Raw genomic sequence first — 14,912 nt, 5'->3', positions numbered from 1 at the left:
TCTAGGGTTTTGGACAGGGTCGCTGAAGGTCTGTGCCTCACTTGCTTCTCTTAGTGAATTAGAGACAAGACTTGGGACGTCGCCGAGAGCTCTGGGGGTTTTGTTCTTGTTGCTTTGTCCCGGAGCATTTTTCTGCAGCCTTTCCAGGAGCACTTTTCTGCAGCCTTTCCAGACCCAGCCGGGCTTGCAGGCAAAATGCAAACCCTAATTATCATGGTGCTTCAAATAAAGAAATTCAGGGTGAGAATAAAGCAGGTTTGGTTTCTATCCTGCCTTTGTGAATCTCTTCTTTTCTGACACTCCACTAAGCCACACAGAGGAATACCTGATATTTTTCTGTCCTTGCTGCTTTGCTTTGCCCCCATTTTTTTAATTTTTTTTTTTTTTTTACTTCTCCTGGGCATGTTTGTTGCTTCCTTCAAAACTCAGTGTTTGTAGGTGAGGAATTTTCATGCATTTCCAGGAGCCATAAAATGACTCATCCAGTTCTTTAGTGTTTCTGACAGCGTCGAGAGAGAGAGAGAGATCCTGCAGCGCTGTCAAGCCCATCATCTGCAGAGCAAGGTTATTTCCTACACAGCACACTCTAGCGATGGGTCCCACACATGGTTACATATTTAATCGCTCCATATCGATGTCACCTAAATTTTCCTGGTCTCTATCCTGAATAACGTCTTTTGGTAAGTCAAGAAACAAGGTGTGTTTTAAGGGTGGATTTGTGTACAAAGAGAGGGAGGGGACAGCTTTGGAGGACTGAGCTGGTGAAGGATGGGAAGGTTGAAGCCAAAATTGGTTTATTGTGGAGGATGGGCTGGGCAGGGGAGAGCTGAAAGCTGAGGTATCGCCACAGACAAAGCTGTGTCCTGGCCTTTATCAAGAAGGGGCTAACACTCAAATTTGAGATGGCAGGAAGGCTGTAATAAATTGTGAAGGAGAGAATGACAAAGGTAATTTTTTTGGTTTTACTATTAGTGCCTTTTAAATGTTGTGGTGAAGTACAAGATATCTGGGAAAGCAGGAGATGATGGAAGCGTGGTTAAAATTTGGTTGGTTTAAATGGAACAGAGAGAGTATTTGGGGATACCAGGGAGCAATTCTCCTTTAGCAAGGAATTTTGTGGGTTGTACTGAATTTTCAGTCACCTTCAGTGCTCTCTGTCATATGCAGTGCTGGGGGGGGTGTGTGTCTATCCAACAATCATGGACTAAACGTGTGACCTTTTAATAAATGATTGATTCAAATACTATTGACCCTTGGCACTCCCTCAGATGTGAGGAAATAACTCTTCGTTTCACAGGCTCATGGTGACTGGAGGGAAGGATGATGCTGATCGGGAGGCCACTGGAGGAGAGAGATGCAGCAGGTCTCTGCTCAGCTGCCTGTAGGCACCTGAGCTGTTGGGGATGATGGGGAGGCTGCGATGGGGGTGTGTGTGAATTTGCTCTTAAACATGAAGCTTGGCTCTCTTCAGTATGCCATGCTATTTCCTGTTAATAGATTGATTTTTGGATAGGTTTGTAGTGTGTACAAGGTGTTCCACATGCTTACAAGTAGCTGGTTTTATCCTGAGCCGCTGACCCTGCAGGGGTATGCTCCATCCTGCCTGGTTCATCTGCACAAGCGGGGTCTGGAGGTGATGTTGTGTGGTGTGAGTGAACCTGTGGCTCATCTCCAGCTGGTGCTGCACACACATCACTGACTCAACTGCCAGCATTCTCTTTTTAAATATGCACATCCCCCAGTCTGCAAAGAAATCAGCTGTAAGTATGCAAAGGGCTATGCTCAAAATGTTGTCCTGGTTTGATTTTTGCATTTGGCTGTAAGTGGAAACCACTGCAGCCACGCTAGCAAAGGTCATCTAGGCTTTTCCAGACAGCTGTCGTGAAAGTTGATTTTTAAATGGGTGAGGAAGGTTGATCTAATTCAATCCCTGCCTTCCTGGCAGGAGCAGCCACAGCTGTACTACTCCTTGCAGATGCATCCTTAACCTGCTTTTAAAAATGCTCCTTGCCTGCTGTTTAAAAGACTGATGCAAGCCTGCAAAACCCCAGAACTGTTGTGGAATTTCTGCATGCGTGTATGTGCACATGCAATTCTAAAGTGCTCTGACAGCTGTGAGCTTCCCATGGTTCACCCTCTGTGTGCTCCTGCTCTCCCCACTCCCCCCAATGCCCTGCCCTCCACAGATGCTGGGCAGCTGTTTGTGCTTTTGCCTGCAAAAATCACCCCCACCAGTCCTTGCTGCCTGACCCCTGTGTTGCCTCTCTCTTGCCTGCATCCTGGTGGTTTTCTGCCTGTCATGGGATGGCTGCGCAGAGCAGCTGCCCGTTCAAAGACCAGGAAACAGAACGGTTGCGACAACTCCTTATGGTGGCTGCCTGCCGAGCCACTGGGCAGTGATACCCGATTGAGACTCTTTGCCTCCCCTGTGGGTTCAGAGAGTGGGGACGCTGTGATGCTTCAAGCAGCAAGGAGGGGATTTGCACTGAGAACCACTCACCATTTGGCTAGAAATAGACATTCACCTCTATATTTCAAATAATTACAGGCCATCCAGGCACAGACTTGGCACGGCACTCGGGCCATGCATGTGGGTGAGCTGAGGGCCTGGCTGGGGCATCGTGCACAGTGTGTGCTGTACGATGATGTTACATCATAAAAATCTTTAATTAGCACAATTCCAGAGGAGAAATGCTGAGCAGCTCTCCCTCTGGTGGTGTGGATATGCCATATCACAAGGTGCTAATTAAATCTCCGATTGCTGTGAATTAAATCTCCATTCGGCATGCCCATACGGCACCGGGGTTTCTCAGGGCCCTGTCCCATGCCCTGCTCCATGAAGCCCCCTCACACGGGCACAGTTTTCACAGGCTTCGTCCCTGCCAAAGCTGGAAATCCCTCATTAGCCCTGAAACTCTGCAATAATTAGCATCTGTTCATGAGGCAGAAAGGGCACTCAGGATATGGCTGCTCATTACAACCTGACCTGGAAAACCAGCCTTGGAGGCAGGATGACAGGATGAGCTCATTTCCTCCTGATGGGAAAAAATTGGTGTTTAATATGTAAAAAACAGTTAGCTAAAAGTTATTTTTCAGATTTGTATTCCTAAGGCCCTTCTCTTCACCAGGACTTCCCAGCGCTCATCACTTTCGGCTACAAGCTGATTATTAAAAGGTGTTTGCGTGAGTTCAGGAATTGCTTTTTGGTAAGAAATAATGTGGTGGGTGTTCAGCCGCTGCGTGCAGGTGTTCCCACTGCCCAGCATCCTTGGAGCTCCGCTGGGCCAGGGAGATCAGCTTGACCCTGAGCATACTTGTGGCACATGAAGTTGCTTTGGGTTTGAATCCTCATTTTCTGTCTGTACCTTTCTGGGGAGGGGGGAGAAAGGGTGGCATCTTCATCTCTGGTGCGGAGAGCGACACTGCTGTTTAACTTGTCAAAATTACATTAAGTCCACAGTGCTTTCTAAAACCAACCCAGGCCCAGTCTGTTTTCACACTTGGGATGGGAGCACTGCTTTCATTTGGGTTCAGCTCCTGGCCTGTAAGTCTGTCTCTGCAGCTATGGGGGGTAACATTTTGCTTTGCAGCAGCGGTAAGAGCCCTTGGCAAAGGCAGCTGTTAAATCCCCTTGGGGAAGTGCGTGTCCTGCCTGTTTCCAGCATGCTCCCTTGAAGGAGGTACTTCTTCTTCCGTGGAAAGTTTTTTTTTCCTTTTTGGAGAGGTAGAGGTAAGTGAAAGCCATCATCCTGGAAAGCAGAGAAGAGCCAATCTGCCTGGGACATGCGCAACAGGGTGAAGCCGCCTCATACTTCTGGGTGTTGGGTACTAGTTTACAGATCTCAGCCCCATCACGGTGCTCAGCCCTCCCTGGAGATTTCTTGTAGGTCAGCACCTCAGGTGGGGTGTCACTGCCTGCCACACGCTGTGGGGTGGGAAAGGCTTTACCTGGGGAAGCACAAGGAGCTGCTGTCACTGGCTGAGCATCGCTCACTGCTGGGATGCTTGGTGACCCCGCAGTGGGAACCGTGGGGGACCAGTCCCTCAACTGGAGCAAAGCAGAGCAGCACTGTCTCCTCCTGCTTGAGGCCACAGCTCGCTAGGTTGAAATGAGCATAACAAGGCCCTGGGGGGTTTGGAGGGTGCTGGGATAAACCTGCTGGCTGAAGGGCAAGAGCCACGGGGTGAAGTGGCTGGGGCGTCAGGCTGGCAGGTGCCTGACCGAGGGGAGGTCTCTCTGTGAGGTCCCTGGAGCTACATGCAGGCACTGGCAAAGTCATTGAGCTGCTGGAGAATATTGGCTCTTGGAGAAGTTTGTGTGCAGGGCTTTGAAGTTTCTGGGTTTTTTTCAAATGTAACTGGGTTTTGCTGACTGAGACAGCTGCCTCCTCCCCATCTTTCACAGCGCGTGTATTGGGCACTCTCCGGTCCCATGGGGCACATCCCTTTGCTGGGATGGGTAAGTGCAAATTCAAAGGGCTTCATGCCGATGCTGGGAAAGGGGCCTACGCCAGGGGAGTGGTGCAAATGGTGCCTGAAGCTCGACTGCAGGCTACAGTGCGTCAGGGAACATGGTCCTCTGGGGGGGTGGCCAAGTCCGTGATGCAAGGGGAGAAGATGTGGGTACGGAACATGTGAGCTCTGAAAGCCTTGACCTTTCCAATCACAAGATTAGGGAGCCTGTGACGAGGTGTCCCTCAGACCAAGACCTTTGTTGTTGGTGCTCATGGTGAGTTTGGCAGCCATCATGCTGGCACTGGGCATGTGTAATGCTGTTGTCAGGATGTGCCTTTGCCTCCCTTGGGTCTTCTCCTTGCTCTCCTCTTGGTGGTGAGGGGTTGTGCAGCTGCAAGCCCTCCTGGCTTATCTCAGGGCATCCGAGGTGATGGTCCACTGGCTTGCTACAGCATCAGGCATATCCCAGGCTTAATGTAGCTTTGCTGGCTCACTTTCCTTGTAAAATGGCATCACTAAACATGGCACTGAACAGGACTGCTCTGCGAATGGTGCTCGCAGCCCTCCTGGGGTCCCTATCCCTGTGCATGGGGGTGGGAGACGCACAGACAGAGCTCTGGGAAGGTTCCTGTCCCAACAAAGGGGACAGATGGTGGTGCTGTGCCCATACTCACCTTGGCTGAGACAGCAGTTCAGCTAAAAGCAGTCAATGCCAGCCTCCCAGCATTTGGTGTTTCCTAAATAGTGTTTGTTCCCCAGGAAAGGGAGGTGAAATGTCTGAGCCTCCCAGAACAGCTTCATCTCTGGGCTTAGTTCAATTCCCAGCCAGCTGTTAGCTTATTTTCATATAAAATGTATTTGTGCCACCAAAAGCATCCAATCACCTGAGGAAATAAGCTTTGTAAGAAATACTCTCCATCTCAGCCCAAGACACGTGTGTGTGTCACAGGGTCATCCTGCAACCCCCATCCCAGGCGTGGGGACAAAGGGACCATCTTGGATGGGATGCGCCTTTTGAGCATCCCATGGCAAGCAGCCCTGTCATGCAGCAGTGGAAGGAGAGGTTGTCAGTGCCCATGGGGTGGCTGAAGCACCCCTGCCACACCTCGCCCTGCCTTCCCAACCCCGGCACCCCAGGAACAGGGCAGGATGCGGCCCTGCTGATGGCGGCAGCAGTGGCATGCCAGTCCCCCGCCCCAATTATTGTTGGGTGTCGAAAAAGACATTGAAAAGCAAGGAGGAGAGCTGTGAAGAGGGTCACTTTAGTGGCTCTTTCTCTCTCTTTTTTTTTTTTTTTCCCCCGGAGAAGGAAGTTAGAAAAGCAGAGCCCTCAAAGCAGCATTGAAAGGGTGACAGAGACAGGATAATGCGTAAGACGAGGGAAGGAATCTCAGAGCACTTGCCACGGTGTTTTAATGATCTGTTAACAATTACCCCTTTCAGGGGAGAACATATGGTAGATGGTTTGCTTTAAAAAAAAAGGGGGGGGACAAAAAAGAAAAAAGAAATTACTTCAGAAACTTAAATGATGGTGGAAAATGGTGGGGATTGCAGTGAAGAGCTGGGGGAGGGAGCTGTAGCCCCCGGGGCAAGGGGATGTCAGATGATGAAAGGATGTCAGATGTGTTCCTGAGTATGGGGCTTTGCCACAGCCAGACCCCCCCTTAAAAGTGCCAGTACCCAGGAGCTGCCAGGGGTGGCTGGGGCAGGGTGCCTGAAGGAGCCATAGCAGGTTTGAAGAAACATAGTAATGAAGGAAACTGATAAGGGTGCTGATAAAAGCCAGGAAGCTGCCGGGACACGTGTGCATGTAGGGGAGGCAGCCCCGTGCCCCCCAGGTCTCCAGTGCCAGCATTGTGCCACCAACCTGCAGCAAGGTTGGGACTCAGCTCAGACCCTCGCATGGCTTCAAAGGACTTGGCAGTGCTTCACAGGGCTTCATGGGGACAGTCTCCGTCCTTGAGGGCTTTTGTGGGCAACAGCCCTATCCCTGTAGGCTGTGGGCTGGAGCATCCTCCCCTGGCTCATGCTTAGCCTGGCTGTGCAGGCACGACTGGTACTGAGCCGGTGCTCCCCTCCCCACAGCTGGGGACTGGTGGCTAAAACGCTCTGGATGCATCCAGGTGGGTGAGGGCTTTGAATTTTCCCTGTTGTCACCTGCCATGAGATCACTGCTTTTCACCCAGTGTTACAACCTGTTGGCATAAGATTAGATCATGGCTCACCAAAATCACATTGCCAGGGACTGCTACAGGCTGGTGGTATCTTGTCTTGCAGAGCGGGGCTGCAGCTAACATTACGGCTTACAACTGCACAGTGTTTTGTGTGAAAATATCCATATTTCTTTTTTCCCCTTTTGATTGCAAATACATCATTTCTCATTGTGATACTGAAGTCAGGCTTGCTGCTCACCTTCCCAGAAGTCCTGGCATAGGCTGGCAGGAGGTCCTGTGCTGCTGGTGGGCTCCCCAGGTTCATTATACACCTTGACTCAGGGAAGAAAATGGTCCATTCTGGATATAAACTTGTCTTGTCCTCAGCACCGCAGTACTGCAAGGCAGGAGAAGGCTCCAGTTCAAAGGCTGGGGGCTTGGCAAATGGGACCCTGATGCTGAATGGAGGGTTGGGAGAGGGGTACCAGCATCAGGAGCTGGGATGGGGTGTGTGGGCAGGGATAGCTGGGGAAAGCTGGGATGGGGCACTGAGGCTGCCTGGCAGGGACACCTACCAGCACAAGGCATGCCAGGAGAGGGGCACAAAGATGTGGGGATGGGACCGAGGGGGCGGTGAGGCTGGAACAGAGGGAGGTGGGTAAGGAGGGTTGCTTCTTCCTGAGACTGGAAGGAGGGGGAAGATGGGAAGTAGGGGCTGGCACAGGGATGGTCAGGGAGGGAATGGGGTCATGCACTGGGGGTGTGGGCAGATGAGCTACAGCACCTGGTGTTGCTTGGGTTGGTGGGGGGGCCGTAACTGCATTCAACCCCCTGTGACAATTGGTACCAGAACTGTCATCACAGCTCTGCAGACTGCCAGATGTGTACGGCACAGCTGGGAATGGCGCTGGGAGGAGCACGAGCTAGTCCTCGGCAGGTCACAGGGCCAGCAGGTAAAATATCCATGCCGCACCTTTATGAGTCACATCACTCCTGCCAGCAGTGGTTTGGCTTGAGCAGTGACCCCAGCACCATGTTGGGCACGTTGCCCAGTGCCCAGTGGTGGCAGTGATCTGGCAGCAACGTCAGTTTGTAAGGGAAGGGTCAAAGCCCCCACATGTTGCTCAGTCTTTTGTTGAGAGCTTTGATGAAGCTCTGGAGAGGTGTTAGTAGTGTGTGAGTCCATCAAGACACCTCTGCCCTTGTTTTCAGGCCAGGAGGGGAATTTCCTCCCAGACTCCCGGCTTTTAGCAGCCTTTTCACGTCTCAAAAGTCAGTTCTGGTGCCTTCTGGTATGTTCAAAGTTTGACCGGTGGAGCCTCTAAACCAGAGAGGAAAGAACATCTTTATTTTTGGAGATCAGGAAGCACCGCCTGTCTATTTCATGGGCAGCTGGTGGGTGAGGAGTTTCACGGTGAGCCGTTATGACCAGTCCACACTTCACCATGCATCAAAATGCCGGAAGTTAGATTTTTGCCCTTACTGGACAGAAGCACCGATCAGGAAGACGGCAGTCTGAAATCAGCATCTCCGTGGTCTGTGTTTGTCTATTGATAGCCAAAGGAGGTTCGATGCAAACGATTGCTGAAGCCTCAAGTCTGTGTTGTCCAACTGGTAGCCAAAGACAACCACTGCCAGCTGGTAAAGTCCAAGTGCTGGAGCTACCTTGCCATGAAAGCTTCCTCTGGTGAATTGTAGTTGTGGAAACAGTAAATTTCTAATTGCAGTTATTCTTTGAGATTTCCATGCAGGCAGATACATAAGTGTGGGCTTGCTCTAGGCCACTGGGGCTGCTGGCAAGTTAAAGATGGACCTGTGCTTGAACGCCTGTTAAGCCCTCATTGTGTTTTGTTTAGCCAAGAGAGAAATGTGGTGGTGGTGGCTTCTGCGAGATCTCACCAGAAACTCGTTGTAAAGCTTAAAGCACTTGGAGAACCTAAATGAGAGAGTGTTCTGGGTATGTAAACCATCCTGTCTGCCCAGGAGAAACCCTCTTTTTGGCAGGTGAAATGGGCTGGGGCAAGGGACCACTTGCCAGAAGCGGAGAGGGCAGAGAGGCTGGCAGTGCTGGGAATGACAGGAGGAGACCAACTCCCAGAGAGGTTAGGACTGTCTTTCCCTGCCTGGGCAGATGCTTGGGTGGCTGAGTAAATACATTAACAGGTTTCACAGCACTCACCTGTAGGCATCCCAGCCCAGTATCTGACTGACCCTTTTGTAGTTGGTATTTGTTCCCTGCCTTGCCTTTCCATGCTCTTTCTTTTCCTTTCTTCTCTCCCATCCAGACATAATCAAGGGTTTTGCTATGCTCGAGATTGTTGCATGCTCACCCAAAATATGTTTCAGTGTCAGAGCAGCTGTCTGCTCTTGCAGCCTTATGAAGCCATCTCCTGTCAGGCTGTGTTTTAAGGGCACATAAGCACAGAGGGAGGTTTATTGTAGAGTGGGATGCACACTGGAAACTCTTGGGCTTTCTTTTCCCAGTGTACTTACCAGGGCTTCTCCTGTTCTGGTGCAGTGTCGGCACCCCTCACCCCAGGGCTTGGTTGGGCCATTCCTGCCCCCGAATAGCCTCAGCCCCCAGCCCTTGGAAGTCAGAGCATCTGAGGTGTGGCACCCAGCTCCCGGTGGGGCTAGAGGAAAACCCATCAGCTCTGGCACGGGTCAGGCCTTTGTGGCAGATTTCTGCAGCACAGAGGGGGAGGGTCACAGGATGGTTATGGAAGGGATAGGTATTTGCAGCTGGTGGGACTCGTGCCACTGCTGTCCATGGCAGGAAGGGGGTCTAACCTTGGGGAGTTGTTTCTCCTTGCACAGCCCCTTCTGCCTTGAGCAGAGCTCACTTGGCCCCCGTTGGGGAGGGACAGCCAAGGTGGGGGGACACCCTTTCCAGCAGCCCTGGTCCAAACCGGGGACAGCTTTTTCCAGCCAAGCCCTCAGTGCATGTACCAGTTGCTCCGGACACTTTCTTGTGTGCTGGACCCCGGCCACAAAAGCCGGGAAGATTTACGGTGCCAAAATGGGTTTCACCATTCTTTTCCCCAGCAGCCTTTGCCACTCCGCAAAGGGGGGCCGCTTGCTCAGCGCTCGCCGGATAATTAATGATTTCCCGGGAAGGCTCATGTCGCCCCGGCGGGCACCCCCGGCCCCTGCCCGCCCTGGCCGGTCGCCTCCCCAGGGCCGCGGCGGGGTGTCCCCAGGACCACGACGGGGTGTCCCCGCGGCGCTGCGCTACCCCTGCTCGGGGCCGCGGCGCTGCGCCCAGCCGTGCGCCCCGTCGGGCGGCCCCAGGGGGACGCGCTCCCGGCGGCGCTTGCCGGGGCTTTCCTTTCTTCTCCTATTTTATTTTTTTTTACATATATTTTTCTTTTTGTACCCCTTCTCCTCTCCCTCTTGTAGGAAGAAGAGGGAGGGGGGAGGAAGGGAGAAATATTGTTTGAATTCACAAAGCGGGGCATCTGGTGCACCTTGCGCCTGGCATCTGTGCTCCTTGTGTCCCGAGCAGCGCGCTCGCACCGGGGCGAGGGGCAGGAGGGGCAGGCGTGCATCTGTTGGGCGCCACAATAAAGTCACAAAACAGAGGCGCGGAGCCGGCCCAGCCGCGCTGCCCTCTCAAAGGGGGACGCGGGGCTGCGGCTCCCAGGTATTATGCGCCGGGTAGGTAGGGCCGGGGCAGCAGCTGCTCCGGCTCTGAAGGGCTGCGCTCCGCCGAGCCGCTCGACATATGGCACCGCAAATCACGGTACCCTCCTGAGCAGCCCCGGCCGGGGGGAGCGGGGGAAGGAAGGAAGGGGCGGCCCCGCCGCAGGTGCCTCCGCCGTGCGGCCGCCGCGGCCCCGCGGGTGAGCAGGAGGCGCGGGTGCGCACCGGCGGCCCCGGGGCGTGCGGAGGGCGCGGGGCGCCCGGCGGCCCCCCGGCTCTGGGGAACAGGGGTCGGGAGCGGGCGCGGCCTTATCTGCTCTCCGCTCTCCCGAGTAAACAGCCCGCGGAGGGCAGGCGGGCTGCGGCCGAGCCCCGGCTCGCAAAACGTTCCCGACGCCTGGCAGGCGAGGGATGCGCCGGGGCTGGGCTGGTTACCATATGTTTTCAATAAAATAAGACAAATAGGGCCGGGAGATAGGGATTGCAGTAAACCTGTTATAAAGCAGCATAAACTAGGCCAATGTAAACGGCAGAAGGGCCCCTCCTGGAAGGGCCGTTGGGTGCCAGCTCCGCGCCGGGCGGCCCGGCCAGGTGTGAGCGGGAGCCCGCCGCGGTGCCCCCGGAGATTTTTATCACGTTTGTGGTAATATGGTGCTTGTTATGCTAACTATGAGTAAACATACCCGGCCGGGCTTTGTGGCGACAGGAGGGAGTTATCGGAAAGTGGCAGTGGGAAGGTGATTTAACAATAAAGTTGTCTTGTTTGCCAGCAGGTGATGTCTGCCCCCAGCCCCATGATTAATGCTTCCCAAAGCACTCCACTTTACAATCTCTTGTAATTATTTATTAAACGAAATCTATTTATTATTATTTTAGCAAACAGCGGTACCAGGTGGGGCTTTCTTTTCCTCTTCAGCTTTTGTTTGAAGGACGTTTGAAGTGGGCAGTCTGAGGCTTGGAAACTCGCTCGCCAGATTTTTTTGTCATCCAATTGCACAGGCACAAAAAAAAAAGAACACAAAAAAAAACCCGCCGGGCCCTTCCTATTCATCCTCCTCTGCCCTCTGAAACGCCCTTCGAGAAGGGGCGCCCGAGCCGCCGCGGTGGCCGGCCCCCCTCGGCCCCGCTCCCCCCGCCCTCCGAGCGCCGCCGCCGCGGGGGAGCGGGATTGCTCGCCCGCCGCGCCGCGCCCCTGGAGAGGCAGCGCGCACGGCCCCGCACCTCCCCGCACCGCGCCGGCCGCGGCCGCCCCGCGGGGCTGGGGACCGGGCCGGGCCGGGGGAGCTGCCCCTGCCCCGCCGCGGCCCGGGCGGGCCGGTCCGGCCGCTCCCGGCGCCGATAACCCCCGGCCGGGATCCGCCGCGCCGCTTTGGTGAAGGAGCGGGGGGCTCTCGCACCGCCGGGGCTGCGCCCTCCCGGCAGCCTTGCCCGCACCCCCGGGGGCGCCAGGCCGTGCAGGGAGGGTCCGGCCTCGCCGCCCCCGGTCCCCCGCCCTCCGCCGGGGAAAGGTGTCCCGGGCCCAGGCCGGTCCCCGCCTCCTGCCGCAGCCGGTGCGCAAAAGTCTCTGGCACGTTTTGCGCACCGAGTCCCGGCGACAGGGCGGCCCTCCCCGGGCTCAGCGCCGGGCTGGCGGGGCGGGGGGCGGCCGGGGACTGCGGGGGGGGCCTTATTCCGCGGGACCCAGGCCCCGTTCGCCCGGGGGAAGCAAAGACACGGCACGGGGGAAAGGGCTGGAGAACGGCGTCCCGCGTCCCCCCCCCGTCCCGGTGCCAGCGCTCGCCGCCCGCAGCTCCGCCGGTCGGTCCCGGGGGGCGCGGGGCGGTGTCCGGCGCAGTGGCGGCGCGGAGAGGGGGTCGCAGGAGGTGGCTGGGTCCCTTCACTCCCCTGCCGGCGTCGGAGGGAGGGTCCCGGGAGCGCCCCGCGGCGCCGGGGCAGCGGGAGGCGAGAGGTGGTTGCGGCTCTGCCTAAGGAAGCGGAGCCGGAACGGGGCCGGGGGGACCCCCGCGGCTGGCACCAGGGAGGGACCCCGCCTGGCCCGGCGGTGCGTTCCCGGCCACCCCGGGGCGCGGGGCCCGGCGCTGCCCGGCTTTGCGTAGCCGAGTCCCCGGGAGCCCCCCTGTCACTGCTGGGACCCTGTGCCAGGGCCGCCTGCCCCGCCCCCGCCGCAGCCCCCCGCGGAGCCCAGGCGTGCGCGGTCGCCCCGGCCGAGGTGCGACCCTCCCACGCCCGGGGTCGGCGGCTCGGCCCGGGGGTCCCGGCCCGGGGAAGGGAGGGAGGGCGGGGGCCGGGCCGGGGACAGAGGGGGCGGGCGGAGGCGGAGGGTCCCGGCGCAGCGTGGGAGCCGGCGGGGTCTCGCGTGGCGGGGCCGGGACGGCGGGCGGTGCCGGGCCCGGCACGCTCCCGCCGGGCTGATAAGATAAAAGCGTGCCAGGGGGTGGGTGCGGGCGGGGGGGCGCACACGCCGCCCGGCCGGGAAATCCCCATTGTCTGCCGGCCCTATATATATAGGGGCTTAACGGCAGTCGTGTGCCGGCCGCACAACCTTTCCTGCCCGCGCTCGAGGGGCAGCGGGGAGGGGACAGCGGCGGGGGGGCCGCGGAGCGAGAGCCGCTCTCCTGCCCCGCAGCCTCGCCCGCGCTCAGCAGGTAGAGCCGCGGGGGACAGGGCTCCCCCGGGCCGGCCGCAGCGCCGCTCCCCGCCGGCTGACGCGGGCTTGGCTTTGCAGGATGGCCCCGCAGAGCGACCGCTCGCCGGGCGAAGGGCAGCCCTATTTCGGCGGCGCTGAGGACGCCCCCTCCGCGGCCGCCGGCGGCTCCGCGGGCAGCCGGGGCGCCTCGCCGGCCCGCAGCGCCCTGGCCCCGCGGGAGGCGGCGGCCCGCAGGAAGGGGAAGGCGCGGCGGGGCCGCGGCAAGGCGCGGAGCGAGGGGCTGCTCAGCAAGCAGAAGAGGAGCCGGCGCATGAAGGCCAACGACCGGGAGAGGAACCGCATGCACCACCTCAACTCCGCCCTGGACGCGCTCCGCAGCGTCCTGCCCACCTTCCCCGACGACGCCAAGCTCACCAAGATAGAGACGCTCCGCTTCGCCCACAACTACATCTGGGCGCTCACCCAGAGCCTCCGCCTGGCCGAGCAGGGCCTGCCCGAGCCCCCCCCGCCGCCGCCCCCCGCCGCTGCCGCCACCCGCCTCCCCCGGCTCCTGGGACTCGCTCTGCCCCGCCGCCCCGCCGCCCGCCGCCCTGCGCCGCGGCCCCGCCGCCTTCCCCGCTTTCCTCTGAGCCCGCCGCCCAGCCGCTGTCCCCCGCTTTTGGCCCTCACATAGCCGGTGGAGCGGAGGGGGTGTCCCCGCGCTGCGCGCCGGGGGGCGGCGGGCGCCCTGCTCCCCCCCTGCCCCGTCCCGCTTGGCTGAAGCGCAGAGGGAGTGGGCGGACAAAAACAAATCACGGTTTTGTACTCGGAAACGGTAAATTATATTAATTTGTCGCTATCGGTATTTATTGATTATATTTCGTAAAAAATATATATTTTGTATATAAGAGTATTTTTGGCAGCGGTGGTCCAGCTGTTCGTACCGGGAAGGGGAGCCGCGGCTGTATCTCGGGTTTTTCGAAGAAGAAGAAGAGGAGAATAAAGTGTGTCACAGTCAGACCTGTGCAACGCCGTGTTCTTTCCACCGAGGGCTCTCTGGGGGTTTCAAAATCGCGCGCAGCCCGCACCGTAGAGGGCAGCGCCTGCCTTGCGGGGGCTGGCGTGGGGTCCCGGGTGTGGCCGGGCAGGGACGCTCCCCTGCGTGGGGAGGAGCGGAGATGGAGAGAGGCGCAGCGGGGTCTTGCGCCTGTGCGCACGCCGGCGTGTGCCTGTCGGGGCCCATGCGCCCGTTTAAAACCGACCTCTCTTTACAGACGCCGCTTCCCGCAGGGCTGCGGCCGGTCCGTGTAGTTCCCGGTCCCGCCGGGCAGCTACCCTGCTCTGCCCGCCGCCTCCCGGCAAGGTGCACCACGGCTGCAGCCCTCCTCGCGCAGGCGGATTTTCAGCGCCAGGCTCGGCCCCGGGGCTATCTTGGGGATGTTCCCGGGACACAGCGCTCCAGCTCTCCAGACGGAGCGTGTCCCCAGAGCAGCGCTGCCCCAGGCCGACCCCATCCTCCGTGGGGGAGGATTTAGCCGGGGCAGACGGGGGGCTCGGGGTGGGCAGCGCCAGGCCGGTTAAAAACGCAGGAGGTGGGGAGCGCAATACCTCCCACGCCACTGCAAGAAGAGAAGAGGAGCCGCATGAATCCCGCAAGCCCTCCCCGGCCCTCTCCTTCCAGGGACTCAATTTGTAGCCGGTAGATTTACGGCCCGGCCGCCTCCCGTCTCCGCGCTCGGCAGTCACTAGACAAAGCGGTCCGCGAGGCCAAAAGCCCATTGTGATGCTAATTGTTCTCAGCTGAGCCCGTTTGCTCGCGGCAAAGAGACTCTATTGAGGCAATTTGTAGAACAAAAGAAATTTGGTTACTGGAAACAAAGACGCACGCACAAACAGCCCCCAACAGCCCCCTCCCGCACCGCAACAAAAGAGGCGAGAGTGCAACCTGACCGGGTACGGGATCCCGGGGGCCTTGTCCCCCCGCCCCTGCCCCTCAGACGGGGGGAGGCAACAGCGGGGGCGACCCCTCCGCATCC

General features: G+C 58.0%; 1 protein-coding gene across 1 annotated transcript; it reads left to right on the top strand.

The window, feature by feature from the left end:
• The first annotated feature begins 12,976 nt into the window (after positions 1-12,976).
• NEUROG3 (neurogenin 3) lies at positions 12,977-14,187 on the top strand. Its single transcript, XM_055720642.1, has 2 exons — positions 12,977-13,461; positions 14,151-14,187. The coding sequence occupies exons 1-2, from the start codon at positions 12,977-12,979 to the stop codon at positions 14,185-14,187; spliced, it is 522 nt and encodes a 173-aa protein (XP_055576617.1).
• The last annotated feature ends 725 nt before the right edge of the window (positions 14,188-14,912 follow it).

Source organism: Falco cherrug, chromosome 9 (genome assembly GCF_023634085.1).
Source record: "Falco cherrug isolate bFalChe1 chromosome 9, bFalChe1.pri, whole genome shotgun sequence".
NCBI lineage: Eukaryota > Metazoa > Chordata > Aves > Falconiformes > Falconidae > Falco > Falco cherrug.
This window is presented reverse-complemented; position numbering and strand designations above follow the sequence as displayed.